We start from the raw sequence: 17,668 nt of genomic DNA, 5'->3' as shown, positions 1-17,668 counted from the left end.
CCGGCCGGCAGGAGGCGGACCCGCTCCGAGCGCGGCGCGCGCCGGGCTGAGCCTTGCAAACAAGTGTCTGTGGCGCTCGCCCCGCGGCCTGAGACGCGCTCCTCCGCCCCCGCGGCCCTCCGCGCCGCCCGGCTCCGGCGGGACAGGCGGGAGCGAGGGGCCCTGGCCGCGCAGCCCGCCCGCCGCCGCCACGACCGGCAGCCCCGCGCGGGGGCCGCGGGCTCAGCGTCGCTGCCAGGCGCTGGCGCGGGGTCGCCGCGCGAGCCGCTCCCGGTGTCGCCGAGCCCGCTCCGGACCGAATAACGTGCGGGGTGTCCCCACCCCTGGAGGGGTGGCCGGTGCCGCGAGCGGCCTCCCAGTTCCCATCTCTCTCCTGGGGAAGACCCGCCGCCGCGAGGGAGGATTAGACTGAACCTGGCCGAGGCGCACAAGTGGCTCCCGAGCGAGCCGGCTCCGCGGCCGCCGCCTCGTGTTCTCCCCGGACGCAGCGCTCGCGGGGCGGCGGGGCCGGAGCCTAGGCGCGGCCGGCGGCCCGGGGGCGGCGGGGCCGGGCGTGCAGCGGAGCGAGGGGGCGGGCGCGCGGCGAGCACGGGGGCGGCCAGGCAGCCCCACGCGCCCCACGCGCCCCGCGGGGGCCCGGCGCCCCGGCACGCGGGCTGGAAGCGACTGAGCGCCCCCGCGGGCTGCGGGCGAGCAGCGTCCCTCCGGGCTGGGGACCCGGCGATGAGAGCGGGGCTCCCCGCGGGGCCAGCCTGGGCGTCCTCCGCAAAGTTGTCACCGAGCTCGGATCCCGCCTAGGGGTCGCCGCGCCGCGGCTCGAGGGGCGGCCGGGCGGCCGGCGGCGGTCGTGGCTCGGCGGGGCCCGCGCGGCCGGGGGGCTTCGGGGGGCGTGCGCCCCACGCCGGCTTCCCTCGTGGATGTCTCCCGGCGGCGGCGGGCCCATGAAAGACTGCGAGTACAGTCAGATCAGCACCCACAGCTCCTCCCCCATGGAGTCGCCCCACAAGAAGAAGAAGATCCCGGCCCGGAGGAAATGGGAGGTCTTCCCGGGAAGAAACAAGTTCTTCTGCAACGGGAGGATCATGATGGCCCGGCAGACGGGCGTCTTCTACCTGACGCTCGTCCTCATCCTGGTCACCAGCGGGCTCTTCTTCGCCTTCGAGTAAGTGGCGGGGAAAGCTCCCCACGCGGGCTCCCCTCGCCTCCCCGCCCCTCCCCTCCCCTCCCTTCCCCTCGGTACTTTCGTTTTCTAGAAGCTTTATCTACGGAATATTGTTATATAATGCAAGCCCTCTCTCCCTCTTTTTCTGTGGAAGGTGTTTGCTTCTGGGTCGGCCCTGGGAGGAAGGCGCGGGGCGTGGAGACACTTGTAAGGTGCACCAGCCTTGCTGCCTCCCGGGTTGGGTGGCACCGCGCAGGTGGCGACTCTTGGCGCTGTCTCTGTGTAGTTTGGAGACTAGCAAACCCAGATGTAACCTGCGGGAAGCGGGACGAGGCACAGTCTCAGGTCAGGGGTAAAGAGAAGCGACTTCCCTTCTTGCGCACAAGCTGTAGGGCACCTTGTTAAGCTCGGGGGACTGCGTGTCCGACGGTGCGTACCTTTGCTGAATAATGACGAGTCCTGGTCATTCGAGGTTTCAAAGTGCAGGCCGCCCAGTGTGGCCCGGAAGGGGAACGTCATTTTTCGTTCTGCTTAGACGTTCACTCTTGCACAACAATTTCTGATTTACCACGATATTTCTAAAAGGTCCACTTTTTAAAAAACGTTCAACAGCCAGTGTTCCAAACAAACACCTGGCCTCCCCCTCCCGAATCCGGGAACAGGTGGAAGGAGACTTTAGACCTGTCCAGGAGAAGTGTGGCCCTGCCTGGAACTTTCTCATTCCAGGAGCTGTACTTTGGGACTTGAGCGCTTTTATCTGGAACAAAAGTGCATGTAAGTCTTGGCTGTCTTCAGGAAGATCAACTGTCCAACTAATGAAAGATCTTCGTATTTATTAATGGTATTAGATAAAGCAGTTTAACCACATTCCAGAATCGATTTCAATTGCTCTTATTGGGGCCAACATTTGCAGTGCAGCCGCTTACGTAATTCCTGGTATCTTATGCTCAATGAAAGTTGTAGCTACTTCCCCCCAGAATCAAAAAAGCAGTGTATTCCTGGGAGTTTTTTGTGCTTCCCATATCCTGATTGTTATGGGGCATCATACCCTTTTATCTCCTTCTGTTGGATAGAGTTAATTAAAACCCTGTCTTTCTTTACTTCTGTTTCTGATTAGTATTAATAGGCTCTGATTTTGTGCCTGAAGTTTGATATTCAAAATGCTGTCTCAATCAGTGCTCTCTCGACAGTGTACCAATGTAGTACTGAAGGCCCTCTGTGGGGAAACACTTTGTCTCTGACTGTGGTGAACAGTTTTAACAGGATTGAGTTAGAACAGGTGAGGAGAGAGAGCTCGTTCTAAGCTGCTCTCCACCCCCAGGTTCTTTTCACACACAAGTCCTCCATTTTGACTGTGTAAAATACCCAGGTCTCTCCTAGCAGGCTAACTTTTGTGCGCAGTTGAGACTAGGTGGTGGAGTCTGTCGGGGGACCTGGGGACAGGAGGGGAAGGTTGTGACGGGGCTTTAGAAATGGCAGGAGAAATGCTCTGTCCCTTCTGCTGCTGTCCTCATCCGGAGCCGCCCTTGTCCTTACAGACCTGGGAACTGAGGAGGGGGCGAGATGTGCCCGGTGAGTTTGCATTCTGAGACTTAAATTCAGGCACTGGAATGATGATGCCATGTGGTTGCATAGAAATGAATGCCATCATTCTAATTAATGGTGGCTTTCATTACAGGTGGTCATTTACTGTAGATGGAGAGTATTCACTATGTTCCTACTGTTAAAAAAGTTTTAAAGGGCCCAGCTGCCATGGCTCAGTGGTTGAGCGTTGACCTATGAACCAGGAGGTCAAGGTTAGATTCCAGGTTAGGGCACATGCCCTGGTTGCAGGCTCCATCCCCAGTAGGGGGCGTCCAGGAGGCAGCTGATCAGTGATTCTCTGTCATCACTGATGTTTCTCTCTCTCCCTCTCCCTTCCTCTCTGAAATCAGTACACAAATATAGTAAAAGAAAAGTTTGGAAGGGATCTATTTTGGCATTTTTGCTCCTTTTAGCAATTTTAAGAGCGGAGAAAATGGAGAAAACGGGTTAATTTTGTGATTGTGTTGCAGAGCATCAGCCACAAGTGTCTTTCATGTAGGAGGAGTATTTCATTTGCTATATTACCCAAATCCCCACTGTATGGTTAGGGGTCCCCCAACACCAATTATTAGTTACCACTTTTTATTTTCTTCGTTCAAACACTTAGTTGAGCTAAACCATCATAAATTCATCTTCCCTTCTTTCTTCCAAGAGTTCCCAAAAGTCCTCATTAGCAGGCTGTCATGGATCCTTCTCTGCATCAGCATTGTGCTAACTGATGGCTGTAGGAATCAACATGTGCCCTGGGGTTTTGTTAGCTGCTGTTGGCAGCTTCATTTTTATATCAGCTGTGTGTGTGTGTGTGTGTGTGTGTGTGTGTGTGTGTGTCTGTTTGGTCTCCATGAGTGTTGCTTAATTAGGCAATTTGAAATTTCAAGAAGGTAGACCCATCCTATCATGATGCCTCAGTTGAGAAAAAACATAGGGCTGTTCAGACTATAGAATATGATGGTTTGGCAAATAATATTTGTATTGCTTTTAAGTTCTTTGTCATTGCTAATTGTAGAGTGAAAATAACTTTGGCTAAATTAATTTGATAGAGACTCAGGGAACCAATTAGCTACATGCATAGGTAATGAAATACAAAGAGGCTAAAATAAAAGCGATCCAGACAAAATGCTGGTTTTGTCTGCGTCCTGCCTGATTCCTCTGCCCTTTCTTTAGTTAGTTATTGAGCACATACAATGTGCTTGCCTATTTTGATTGATTTCTTGTCTAGATAATGTTAACATTAGTAGAATTTGTTTTCAAACATTAGATCCTATGCTTTCCCATACAGTTACACAAAGGCAAATTCAAATTTTGAAAAGAAGACATGTAACTTCTAAAGTTAGTTTTAGGCCTCCTTATCCTGGGACTCCCTGCCCGTCTCTCTCATTCCCAACCTTGAACAGACGGATGAGGAGGTCCGTGCCAGGGAAGTGAACTTCCGGAGCGCAGCAACAGGTGCTGTTCCTGTCCTCCACCCTGGGAGAAAGGCAGGGGAGGAATCACTCTTCCCACCCCGGAGAGGAAGTGACGGAGGCTTGGAGAGCTTAAACACCGCTGAGATTGCACAGTAACTAGCGGCAGGGCTCTGACTGCAAAGCCAGCGGCCTCTCTGGCCCCCGGTGCTGCTCTTCCTTCGATACACAGCAGTGGGGCATGGATTTTGGATGGACAATTCCCAAGATTCTTACCAGAAGAATGACCCTGGGCAAATTATTTGACTTTTTAAAGCCCCAGCTTCCCAGTCTATTCAATGGGATTAATAATATCTTTCTTTAAATGCTGTGAAGATTAAATGAACATGTGTACTTAGTACAGTGTCTGATGGAGAATAGCAAGTGCTCAATAAACAGTGCCTCTGATAGAGGAAACCTTAGAAATAGCCTCTAGAGGACTCTGCTTTCCCCCTCTGAGAGCCTTGGAAGGACGGGGAATGTGGGTTAATAAGCAAGCATGACAGTGACAGCTTATTAGGGCTGAAAATGCAGAACTGCGGAGTCTGTGCTTAAAATAAAGGCCTCTGAGGAGTGGCTTCACCCTTGTCCCTTCAGAGTGGGTCCTGCAGGGATGGCTGGGGTCCGTCCTTTTCCAGACCCTGAAGAAGAGCACTGAGCAAGCCTGCAAGAAGCGAGGACTGGATTTCATTTCCATTTTGGGAGCTGCCATCTCAGAACCGTGGAAACAGGAAAGAGCGCTACTAGGAGCAACCTGATGCAACTCCCCATCTTTTCCAAGTAGGGCAGGGCTATTTGTCTTTTGGCATCTTTTATTCACCAGATGGAGTGTGGATGCAAAGCGACACATCTCACAGCTGTATTTAAGAGGGAAGGGGGGATGCTGGTTGCAGCTACGGAGACAGCTTGCTGCTCCTGGAGGGCTGGCTCATCAGAGACTCCCTGCACTGTCCTCATCTCACATCCCCATGATTGCAGTGGGAAAGATCAGTGAGCATTGCCAGTTTCTGTCTACACACACACACACATACACACACACACGTCTGCTGCTGTTTCGAGTTGAAAATAAAGTCTTTGGTCCTGAAATATTGGCATTTCATAGTCTCTTGATCACAAGGGCAGGAAGAAGGAGATGAACTGGGAGGCAGAGCAGATTCCTGTTTTCAGGAGCATCCTGGGAGGTGAGGGGAGGCCTGCTCAGATCGTGCCCTTGAATGCCTCCCAGTCACCATGGACAGTTTGGAGGTGTTACTAGAATTCAAACACTTGAGAATGTGGGAACAGTCTCTAATTTTTCATCACTAGAAGTCTATTGATGATTTTTTTTTAAAAGCCGTATGTATTCCTCCTCCTCCTCTTCCTACTCCTCTTCCACCTTTGGCTAATCACCTCTGAAGTACAGTAAGTTCCCACTTTACGTCCTCCTTGATAGGTTCTGTGACTTTAAGCAAAATGGATAATGAAACCAATTGAAACATAAGCTAACTGATATAAACAAGAATTAAGTTTCTGTGGCATATGGCATCTCCTCAACATTTTCATGAACGACGTTGAACGAAATTGGCATATTTTGAGGACCTGCTGTAATTGATGAATAATTGGTAGTCACCTTGAAGACGGAACAAAGGACTGTCCCCATAAACAAAAGCGCCATTTCCAATAATTTCTCCTTTGCAGATGAGAGGGCCTTTATTATCTAGCAGAAGGTATTGCTCTTATAACATGTAAGCATCCCATCTTTTTTCAACCATCCTCTTCAGAACGGCATCAAATTCTCTAACACCTCAGAAAACATCCAGAAAATGCCCAATCTTTTTCTGTCCGAATGCTGGCCATGCTGTGCATCGTGGAACCCCATGGGGTTGATGGCCATTAGGACCTCACCACTGAACATTAGTACCTGGTGTCAAGGACATTTCATAACCCACTATGGCCCCATGCAAATCGTAGGTTGCTTCAAAACCTTATTAATGATTTCTTGGCATGAGGGCATGGACCCTTGCCTTTGTGTGTATGAGCAACACATGTAATTTTCCTGAGGGTAGGGACTCCATTTGCTGATGCATCCTGGTAAATGGCAGGTTCTCAGTAATATCTTCATTGCTGAATGAAATAATGCTAATATTGAAACACTGAAAAAAAACTTTTGTCTTCAGTTTCTCATTTTGTAAAGTGAACACTAATAAAGTTGATAATTAATAATGTCTTATAGAACATATTTGCCTTAGAAACTTGAACTATTTGATATAGTTCTTCGGAATTCAGAATCAAGTATCACGCCTTTACAAATGCATTAATTGAAGCAGAGAAAATAAAAACTTTTTTTTTGTTACTTAGAAAACTAATGATAGAGCTGGGGTGTTCTCTTGGCTCACCAAGACTTCTTTCTAGTTTTTTCTTATATAACTACTGTGTTAAGCAATAAAGTGATCTGTGACATGTATGAACGTTACCTAACAACCATCAGCACCTAGAATAATTTAGCATTTTATAGATTCTTGACTTCAGATACTTGAGTTCACCTGATAAAGCTTAGAAGGATACTGTCCATTACTTAGGTTTTATTGTGTTCAGTTGCAGCTAGTGGGAAGTGAATACCAAATCATTCAGAAAATGACTCTATGATAGTGATGGTGAATAATTTAATGGGCCATAACTGTGTAATCTGGAGATTTTTATTTTGCAGGATAGTGTTACACATAATTTATTCATGGCAAAGTTATTATGTCTTGGCAGGAAAATTTAAATTAAGCGTTTTAAGGAAGTACATTTATTCTTTTGTAGGTGGGGTTGTTAGGAAAGGGAAAATAGTGCTCAGTAGATACTTATAATTAGTTACACTTAGGAATTGGGCTCAGATAAGAGTTGGGGACCATCTAAATGTTTTTGTTTAATTCTTCCATAAATATGGCCTCTTTTATTTCTTATGAGCAGTTCACTATTATTTTTAGCATTTCCCCCTGTCAGTTTTTGTCCCAGCTGATTTTCTCTTTATCTTTTGTTTTCGACAGCAGAACAATGACATGCTGAGGTGTGGTTTTCTTGATATTTATCCTGCTTGGAGTTTGCTGAGGCTTCTTGAATCTGTGGATTAATATCTTTCATCAGAATATCTTTTATCCCCTTTCCTCTCCTGAAACTCCATTTATTTATATGTGATACTATTTCATATAGTCCCATACATCTTGGATACTTGATGCCATTTTTTTTCCTCTTTGTGTTTTAGTTTGAATAATTCCTATTAGTGTGTCTTCAAGTTTACTTGATCCTTTTCTCTGCTATGTCTATGTTGAGCCATTTTTGATATCATATTTTTTATTTTGAACATTTGTCTATTTTACAAATAGTTTTTTTAATATAGTTTAAAAAATAATTTTCATTCTTCTGATGAAATTCCCCATCTGTTCCTGTCCTTATTTTCTACTGAATAATTTAACATTTTTTGTAGTGACTTTAAAATCCTTGTCTAATGATTCCAGTATCTATGTTATCTCTGGGTCTGCTTCTTTTGCTATTTCTTCTCTCTTTTTTTTTTTTTTAATATATTTTTTATTGATTAAGATATTACATATGTGTCCTTGTCCCCACGTTACCCTCTACCCCCCACCCCCCCACTCCCGCTCATGCCCTCACCCCCCCCCCCCCCCGTTGTCCATGTCCATTGATTAGGCCTATATGCTTGCATATAAGTCCTTTGGTTGATCTTTCCCCCTTACCCCCACCCTCCCCTACCTTCCCTCCAAGTCCCGACAGTCCAATCAATGCCTCTCCGTCTCTGGATCAGTCCTTGTTCATCAGCTTATGTTGTTCATTATATTCCACAAATGAGTGAGATCATGTGGTATTTATCCGCTCTCCAGTTCCATCCATGCTGTGGCAAATGGTAAGAGTTCCTTTTTCTTCTTCCTCTTCTTAAAGAATACCTTTCAGCATTTCATATAATGCTGGTTTGGTGGTGATGAACTCCTTTAGCTTTTTCTTATCCGTGAAGCTCTTTATCTGACCTTCTATTCTGAATGATAGCTTTGCTGGATAAAGTAATCTTGGTTGCAGGTTCTTGCTATTCATCACTTTGAATATTTCTTGCCAGTCTCTTCTGGCCTGCATGGTTTCTGTTGAGAAATCAGCTGACAGTCGTATGGGTACTCCCTTGTAGGTAACTGACTGTCTTTCTCTTGCTGCTTTTAAGATTCTCTCTTTATCTTTTGCTCTTGGCATTTTAATTATGATGTGTCTTGGTGTGGTCCTCCTTGGATTCCTTTTGTTTGGGGTTCTCTGCGCTTCCTGGACTTGTAAGTCCATTTCTTTCACCAGGTAGGGGAAGTTTTCTGTCATTATTTCTTCAAAAAGGTTTTCAATATCTTGCCCTCTCTCTCCTTCTGGTACCCCTATAATTCTGATGTTGGTACGCTTGAAGTTGTCCCAGAGGTTCCTTACACTATCTTCATATTTTTGGAATCTCTTTTCTTTTTTCTTTTTCGGTTGGGTATTTTTTGTTTCTTTGTATTTCAAATCTTTGACTTGATTCTTGGGATCCTCTTGTCTGCTGCTGGATCTCTGTAAATTATTCTTTATTTCAGTCAGTGTATGCTTAATTTCTAGTTGGTCCTTTTTCATGTCCTCCATGGTCTCACTATACTTATTGAGGGATTCATTAAATTTATCGGCGGTTTCCATAAAATTCTTGAAAAACCTTATAAATGTGGCCTTGAACTCTATATCCAGTCGTTTACTTTCCTCCATTTCTGCCATTTGTGACCTGTTTCTTTGTCTCCGCATTTTGGCAGCTTCCCTGTGTTGATAGAGTGGCCCTGTGCGCCAGGTGTCCTGTAGGGCCCAGTAGCTCAGCCTCCCCAGTTACCTGGGGTGGACACTCTTGGTGCACTCTTGGTGCCTTGGTTGTTGTAGACTCACTGGGAGGAATTGACCTCCAGGCCAATTGGCTGTGAGAATCAGCTGTGTCTAAAGTGGGAGAACTTCTGTGCTGAAGACACCCTTCTGGGGCAAGACTTGCTTCAGTGGGGCTTTGGTGCTCACTGAGTCTGCTCCCTGAGTGTGTCCCTTATGGATCTGAGGAGTTGCAGTCTGGATGGACCCCCTCTGACCACTGGGTACAGTGGCTCCTGGATCTAAGGAGGTGCTAATTCAGCCTCTGCCTGAGGCCACACAGCAGGAGCCACGAAGAGGCTCAGCTGTGAAGCAATGCAAGCCGCTGCGGGGCCTTGGGCCTTCTCTTGGAAGTTCAGGGTCTGCCTGGTTCGGCTGCAGTTAGGTACATTCACATGCAAAAGCCTCTGCCGCAGCCTGGGTGGGGCGGGGTCTCAGGGAGTCAAAGGGCGGAGAAAGCAGCTATGGCCGATTCTCCGCCCGGAGTCGCGCGTCTCAGTGTCCCGGTAACGGCTGCAAGCACTTCTGAGGGAAAGCCGCCCTCAAGTTCGCCCGCTGCCGGACAGACCAGCCTCTCCCCGTATGAGCCCTGGGTCCCCAGAGACTTCCCAGAACCGGAGTTCAGAGCAGTCAGGAGCTTGTGATTCAAAAAGACAGCCGCGTCCTCAGGTGCTACCCCCTTTCCTCGCGCGCGCGCGAGCCGCCGTACCTCTGCACTTCACCTCCGCAGCGCCTCTGGCTCTCAGCGTGCTTTTCTTTCCTTCTAGTTGTAGAATTTACACTCAGCCAGCCTTCCTGTTGTTCTGGATGATGTTTGCTCAGTCCTTTGCGGTAATTTTCAATTGTTGTGTGAGGCGACAATTTCCCGGTATTTACCTATGCCGCCATCTTAGTTGCTCCGCGCTATTTCTTCTCTTGATTATGGGTTATAAAACTCTTTTTGTGTGCCTCATAATTTTTGATAGAGTAACAGATGTTGTGCATAAAAGAATTGTAGAGGCTGTATTTATTTATTTATTTTTGCTAATCCTCGCCTGAGAATATTTTCCCATTGATCTTTTGGAGAGAGTGGATGAGAGGGGGAAAGACAGAGAGAAACATTAGTGTGAGAGAAACACATGGATTGATTGCTTCCTGCCCCTGACCAGGGCCGGGTGAGCCTGTAACCAAGGCACATGCCCTTTACCGGGTCTAACCTGGGACTCTTTGGTCTGCAGGCCGTTGCTCTATTCACTGAGCCAAACAGGCTAGAGCTGAGGCTGTAGTCATCTAAAAGGGCAAGCTCTTCTATCAGGGCACTGGTGGTTGGGCTGAGTCAATCTCATTTATAATTGAAATGAGTGTGGGTTTTGCCAAAGCTTTGGTTAGATTCACTTAATCACTGACTGTAGGTGTTTTGAGGGAAGTATCAGGACTTTTCCGTTAGCAGGGAGTGGAATCTGAGCCCTGTCTAAACTCTGAAGATTTCTTTACATTCCACAGCCGAAGGCCAGCTCACAGAACTGGAAGATTTCTTTGTCAGCCAGAATGCCAGCTTTTTGGGTTACTGGTAGCTTTCTTTGTTTTCAGCCCAGCCCCAACTTTCTATACCTCAGGACATCTCTTACTGCCCAGCGGCCTGGCCTCAGCTTGTGGAGACTGCTGCAGGCCCTGGGTGAAGGCCTGAAGCACCTAAGGGAGATTTGTTCAGTTTTATGTTCTGACTCCTGCCTTACCCTTGGGGAAGTTCCCATAGGCCTCAGGGAAGATGTCTCTCAGCTCCCCTGCCCTGCCCCAGCCTTTGGTGTGCTCTTGCTGTGCTTCGTGACGAACCATTGGAAAGAGCTGGCTGGTGGTGCAGACTTACTCTGTGGCTGAGGTTCCGTGGGATTCTAATCCATGTGGCAGTCCACACATGGCCACTAAACTTGTTTAAAAATTTTCCTGGTTTCTCCTTACTCCTGTCTATGGTGGATTTCTGTACTTCCTGCCAGTTTACTAGGAATGAAAGCAGATGCTGGCCTTTGTTTGCGGGGGGAAGGGCTTGACATATTTAGACTTCTTGGCAGCCTCAGTTCCCTGATATGTTTTAAAAACAGCGCTTCTGTAGCTGATACCACTTGCTCTCATTGTTAGAGTGCAGTGATTATACTTACCATGATCAATTTGCGATTTTGAAAAACTTACTATTGTGTTTCTCAGATTGTTGGTGTTTATGTATGTAACCAGTTCTTATTGCTGTAATATTTGATTTGTATAAATATGCTCAATGTATTCTTCATACTCTTGCTGATCTTTCTTTCTTTGACTTCTCACCGATTCTTGGCATTTACTATCATTTAAAGGGTAGGATATGCAAGGCCTCCTCTCCATGGATTTTAATTTCTTCTTAAATGTGTCCTAGCAATGTCTATGACATCCAGACTCAATGCCTAGGCCTGCATTACTGAAATAGAGTTTAGCAAGGGATTAATTCCATTATGCTTTTATATGATAATAAAATATTTATCCAAATGATAAATTATGACTATCAACTAATCATTGAAGTTGTATACATTTAAGAGCAAGATTTAAAGAATTATAAAATTTTATGATGAGTGAAGTACTTTATCACGAATTCCATCTTCATAGTTTAATTTGATGCTAGTTTCTCATTGATTTTGAAAGAAGGCTTTCACTTTTCCTCCCTCACTTACAATACTTTGGATTTGGAAGCTCTTCTCTGATCTCCTGTCTAGTTTAGATACAGCCCCTCAGAGAACTTGTAATTAAGGTTGTATTACCAACCTCTTCTCAGGTAGCTGGCTGTAGTTGGCAGTGCTGATAGAAGGGACTTCCAGTCGAACCAGCCAGCCCTCAGCCCTTACAGACTCTTCTGTCTCCCTGATGCTGTACATGACAGACAATCTCTTCCTCTGCCAAGATCAGGCCCAGGATGAAGAGAACAGTGACAGGTGTGTGTGTGTGTGTGTGTGTGTGTGTGTGTGTGTGTGTGTCCCTTTCTCTTAACTCCATTCTTCCAATCTGTAGAAGTTGCACTCTCCTTAATTTAGGCCGATTTTTGCCTCTACCTCCTTGGACCTTCACAGCTAAGAGCTAACATACCATTAGAATACACTTCCCTGTCCATTTCTAGAGATTTTTGAAGTAGGCTTTCTTTCAATACTAAAGAGACCTTTTTTATTTTAGGACATTTTAAGCACATTTTGACAGAACACATCGTTTGAAAAAAAACAAACAGGGATACAATACTTTACATACGTCTTTAAACTGGATTTTAAAAATTGCTGACCTCAAAATCCATGGGAACTGGTCTTGCTGTTGTGAGCCATCAGAATGTGACAGTGGGAAGGTGGCTGATAAGGGAGGGTGTGGCCCATGGGCCTGGCTGGATGGTTTGCTTTGAGATAACTTTGTCAGTGGAGGAATGGTGGTCTCCCTCGGGAAAGCATTTAAGCTCCAGAAGTCTGTGATCCTTTGTGATTTTCAGAAACTTCTCACAAATACAGAGAAACAGCTTATTTTATCACAAAATGCTGGGGTCTATTAGGGTCATTCGTTCTACTTGCTGAGATGAGAAATTACTGGCTCTCCTTGTTCAGGTAATAGAAATAAAGTAGGTCTGCAAAATGTGTGTCCCCAGTACTACCTTGACAAAGTCTGTTGTCTTTTTATTTTCATTTTCCTCCATTACTTTCAAAGAGATGAAACTAGTGCATGGCCTCCCCTCCCCTCCCCTCCCCTCCCCTCCCCCCCCCTCCCCCCCCCTCTCCTCCCCTCTCCTCCTCTTCCTCCTCCTCCTCCTCCTCCTCCTCCTCCTCCTCCTCCTCCTCCTCCTCCTCCTCCTCCTTCTCTCTCTCTCTCTCTCTCTCTCTCTCTCCTTCTCTCTCTCAATGAACCTTTGGAGCCCCGAGCTGGAGCTGTCGTTTTAGGATTATAGCTACATGACACACTGATCACGTAGAGCAGCGGTTCTCAACCTGTGGGTCGCGACCCCTTTGGGGGTCGAACGACCCTTTCACAGGGGTCGCCTAAGACCATCGGAAAACACATATAGAATTACCTATTGTTTTTGTGATTAATCACTATGCTTTAATTATGTTCAATTTGTAACAATGAAATTGGGGGTCACCACAACATGAGGAACTGTATTAAAGGGTCGCGGCATTAGGAAGGTTGAGAACCACTGAGAGACTCCAGGCCACATAGAGATAGAGGTGCCCATGGACCCCCAGCTATCCGAGCCTCTGGTTGTGTGAGGTTCATGGCCCAGAGGCAGAATGTGAGTGAGTGAACCCTCACGTGGTTCCATGGTTCACATAGCGTCCCAGTCGAAGCTGAACAGAGCAGACGTGAGCCATCTCTGCCGAGCTCTGCCCATGTTGCAGATTCGTGAGCAAAATGTTGTTTTCAAGCTGTTGCATTTTGGGGAGCGTTGCTAGACAGCTGTAGTAACTGGAGGACTTTCTGCCAGAAATCCTCCAATGAAGTGTTGAGACTGGTTTGGAGGTGCAGCAGTTAGTGTGTGACTAACAATGCTAACCTTGCAGCGCTAAAGCTGGGGAATTTCTCAAAATTACAGTAAAGTTAAAGCTCACTCATGCTTCATTCCAGTGTGCCCGGAGTAGGAGAGAAAGGGGTTGCAGCTGGATAATGCAGCCACCACTGTGCCAACCCCACAGCTCTTTGAGGGGTGTCCTTTGCCACGCGTGTCCCAGAGGGAAAGAAGTTTGAGTCCTAGTGATCTAGGCCCTCATCATCCCATGCCTGGACCACAGTCCCAGCTTCCTTTCTTGAGTTCCCATCTAAGCTGTTACTCTTACAGGGATAACACATTGTGTGGAAAGAAAAGCCACACGAAACGGTTAAGATTAGTGTCCAAGGCCTTTCTGTTCTTCTCGCAATGGATTAAGAGTGACACACGCGCATCTCTTTCTCTAAGGTCTCTGCGTAGCGCCGGCCTGTTGATTAGGAGAGGGCTGAGCGTGGAAACAGCCCTGGGAAGGGCGCCGCTTCGACACTGACTGTTGTTTGCGGGGTGCTCACTCTTCTCCGGGTGACGATGAAGCTGGCTCACCTCCCCGCCACGCGTCTCCCCCACCAGGGCCTTTCCAACAACAGCCGGTGGTGGCCTTGCGTCTGCAGAGCCAGGCTGCCTGCAGCGGGCACCCGGACAGCTCCTGGCGCCCAGTGATCTGAGCTTTCGAGTGGGCCTCGGATTTATAAATCAACACAATTTGTCATCTTGAATACTACTATTTTGGGGTCTTTTAATGTCATGTATTTCCCATACCCACATTCTTGATGGCCGATAAGGGCATTTTTGAACATATAAGCCAAAGTCAAGTGAAATTCTGCAACTATATATAGTTTATTTGTCTTTCTAACCAGGGAGAAGAATTTTTTACTCAGATTATCTCACATTTGCTAACTTGATATAAATTTTCCTGCTTTTTTCAGAGAGCAACCCGTGCAAATTAAATTCCAGCATGGTCCTCACACACACACATCAATGGTGATTACTGCTCTGTCTAGGAGAAAGACTGAGTTTGTGTTCCTATTTCATTAGCTATAAGCGTATTTTGCACAGATAATTCAAAAGGCATGCTCTTGTCTTTTTAAAGGTAAATAGATACTGATAGTTAGAGAAGCCCACTCATCATCATAAAGTTATTACTTATCCAGGACCAGCGTTGTTCCTGTTACCCAGAGTTGATCCTGGTTGGTGTTTTCAAGAATGATCTCAGGCTTACCTGAAGGGTAGCCCTGATCAAGCAGAAAAGGGGAGATAAAGTGTGGAAATAAATGAGTTATTTTTCATTCTCCTTCTCTTTCTTCTATTATTGCCAAATTAACACACATACACAGAGTTAGTGCCCTGAAACACCACAAGTTGATTATCTTACAGTGCCATAGGTACCATCTGGCACAGGTCTCCCTGGACTGGCATCGGGGTGTCAGCAGGGCTGCGCTGTTTTCTGGGGAGTCTTTTCTAGCTTCTAGAGCTGACATGTGCCCCCCTCTCCATTGGTGGATGGTCCAGCACTCTGAGCCTGTCTTCTGCAGCCACATCTCCCTCCTCCTTCTGACTGCAGCCACATCTCCCTCTGACTGCAGCCACATCTCCCTCTGACTGCAGCCACATCTCCCTCCTCCCTCTGACTGCAGCCACATCTCCCTCCTCCCTCTGACTGCAGCCACATCTCCCTCCTCCCTCTGACTGCAGCCACATCTCCCTCCTCCCTCTGACTGCAGCCACATCTCCCTCCTCCCTCTGACTGCAGCCACATCTCCCTCCTCCCTCTGACTGCAGCCACATCTCCCTCCTCCCTCTGACTGCAGCCACATCTCCCTCTGACTGCAGCCAGGAAAAGCTCTCTACTTTGAAGAACCCCGGCAACTAGGTTGGGCCCATCCCCATGGCCCAGGGTAATTCCCCATCTCAGTCCGTATTTCATCAGAGTCCCTTTTGCAGTGTAAAGTTACTTATTCCCAAATTCCAGGGATTAAGACATGGACGTCTTTGGGCGGCCATTGTTCTGTCTGTAGTTGTTCTTCCATCCTTGTAGGTGCTCATATTAAACTGGATTTGAAATGCTGGAGACTTTCATACATCCCCTGAGAAGGGCTTGTTCATCAGACACCATAAAACGGTGCATGAAATGGACCCGTTAGTTCTCTGTGAATCCCGAGGCATTCCAATGAGAGGAGTCAGAGGACCTAAAGGATAGACTGGCCTGGTGAACAGCACGGGTAGGTCCCCAGGACGCTGACCCTGACAGAGGTTTGCCTGCAGGACTTTCTCCAGGAGCTGCTCTCGGATTGACACCTGTGGGAGTGCAGGGCGCAGCGCTGGGCAGGTGCAGCGCAGTTAGGGCTCCTGCTGGTCTGCCAGGCCAGGAGCAGCAGCCCCTTTCTCTCCTGCACAAGCGGCCATTGTTGTGCGCTGCCCCGGCAGGGGCAGGACCTTGGACCAGGTAGCTCTCCAGTTGCAGGCAGTTTCCTGAGAGAGACTTGGCCCACACTAGCAGAGGCCAGCATCCCAGCGGCCGGGGGAGTAATGCTTCCGCCCTGAAATAATAGACGGTGGGTGTGTTGAGGGCAGGAGGGGTCATCCGTCTGGCTCACAACAGTGTCCACTACAGGTAACGGCAGTTGGATGTTGCATAGCTCCACTGGCCAGTGGGATGACCCAGGCATTGGTGGGGGAGAGGGAACCAGCCTGGCAGGCAACAGATGGGATGAGGGCGGCTCTGGTAACTTAATTTGGTAGAGTTTGGAGACAGGGAGGTGTGCCATGGATGGCGGGGCCAGCAAGAAGCTTTGTGCCCAGGGGGACCGGGCTGGTGGGGCCCAAAAGTGCCCGGCCGGGCTCTAGTTCTGGAGGGTTGCAGAAGAGGGCCTCTGGTGTAGGCAGCATGACAAGATCAGGGTGGGGATGTGGGACTAGGACTGGACACAGATTCAGGGTAGGGCAGTGGCCGGCTGGTGGAGGACAGGCCCTACAGCCTGGGCTGTGGCTGCTCCGTCCCCTCTGGGTCTGCATCTCGGGGCCTGTGAGCCAGCCTGCATTTGGGGAGAGAAAGGGAAAATGAGGCCGGAATCCAGGCTGAATCTGACGTGTAGCTAAATTTCCTTCACAGTGTGTGATAACCCTGTCTTCCCAAAGAAGGTTTTAAAAGATTTCATGGTTTCTGCCTCTCTTTCCACCTAAGATAGAATCCTGGGAGTATTACTGACGCTCTAGAAAAAACCTTAAAGAAGTGCTGTGTCTTTTGAGTTTGCAAGACTGTGGGCATGTTTTATAGGATTGCATTAGAGTGTGTGAAATCATACTATTTCTCTTTATTTTAGAACAGACTTTGCTGTTCTCATTTATTTTCTGTCTTTGTCGGAGAAAGGCATTCGGTAGCCATACTGATTCTTCCAGCAGCGAGGCTGCTCCCGACATCTCCGCCGACCAGCGCCGGGGGAGGCGAGCCGGGCTGCGTCTGTGCGGTGGACAGAAAGTGCCGCGCTGGCACCTAGCTTGCTTATTCCCACAGTGCCCACAGTCAATTAGGTTAAGTCAGCCTCCAAAGAAAAGTGGTTCTGCTGGGAGTGTCTGGCCTCAGACATTGATCACGATGATTCCGACGCCGATGAAGCCCTGTGATGTTCTGGAAGGGAACCCGCGATGGCTCTTCTCAGATGGCCCATCAGCCCCGCCTTCCTGATTACAGCACTTAGACAGATAGGTGAATGCAGCCTTTTGGGCAAGGGATCCATTTCCATTCTTTCAGGCTTATGTTTTCCATGTCTTTCTTCATGAATTTTTCACTCTTCTTTTACTGTTTCTAATATACCTTGGTCTTTTTACTCTAGAAATATTTGTTGAGCAGTTATTGCATGCCAAGCACAGGGTGCCATGTACTGCAGAGTACGTATGTGCTGGGAAAATTGAGGTGCTAAGGTCTGTTGTCAGGGCCAAGGTTAGTATTTTCTGAGTCTCCGTGAGCACTGTGCCGTGAGATAAAAAGTAAAGGTGTTTCCATCTGTTCTGTGTAGTTGCAGGTCTGTGCCCTTTCTTTAGATGGGCTTTGATCTCTTCTTATAATTCATGCCTTTTTCTTCT

General features: G+C 47.9%; 1 protein-coding gene across 4 annotated transcripts in view; it reads left to right on the top strand.

Moving 5' to 3' along the window:
* The first annotated feature begins 587 nt into the window (after positions 1–587).
* The window catches only part of ZDHHC14 (zinc finger DHHC-type palmitoyltransferase 14), a 178,331-nt gene continuing 161,250 nt past the window's right edge, over positions 588–17,668 (top strand). For 2 of the 4 annotated variants that reach the window (XM_036316403.1, XM_036316404.1), the window contains exon 1: positions 918–1,162. In XM_036316403.1, coding sequence (XP_036172296.1) covers positions 918–1,162 — 245 coding nt within the window. Of the gene's footprint in view, positions 1,163–17,668 lie in introns of all 4 variants that reach the window. The other 2 variants (XM_036316406.1, XM_036316405.1) reach the window with 2 other exon arrangements.

Source organism: Myotis myotis, unplaced genomic scaffold (genome assembly GCF_014108235.1).
Source record: "Myotis myotis isolate mMyoMyo1 unplaced genomic scaffold, mMyoMyo1.p scaffold_m19_p_7, whole genome shotgun sequence".
Lineage (NCBI taxonomy): Eukaryota > Metazoa > Chordata > Mammalia > Chiroptera > Vespertilionidae > Myotis > Myotis myotis.
Note: the sequence above shows the minus strand (reverse complement) of the source record. Positions and strands in the feature narration are given on the sequence as shown.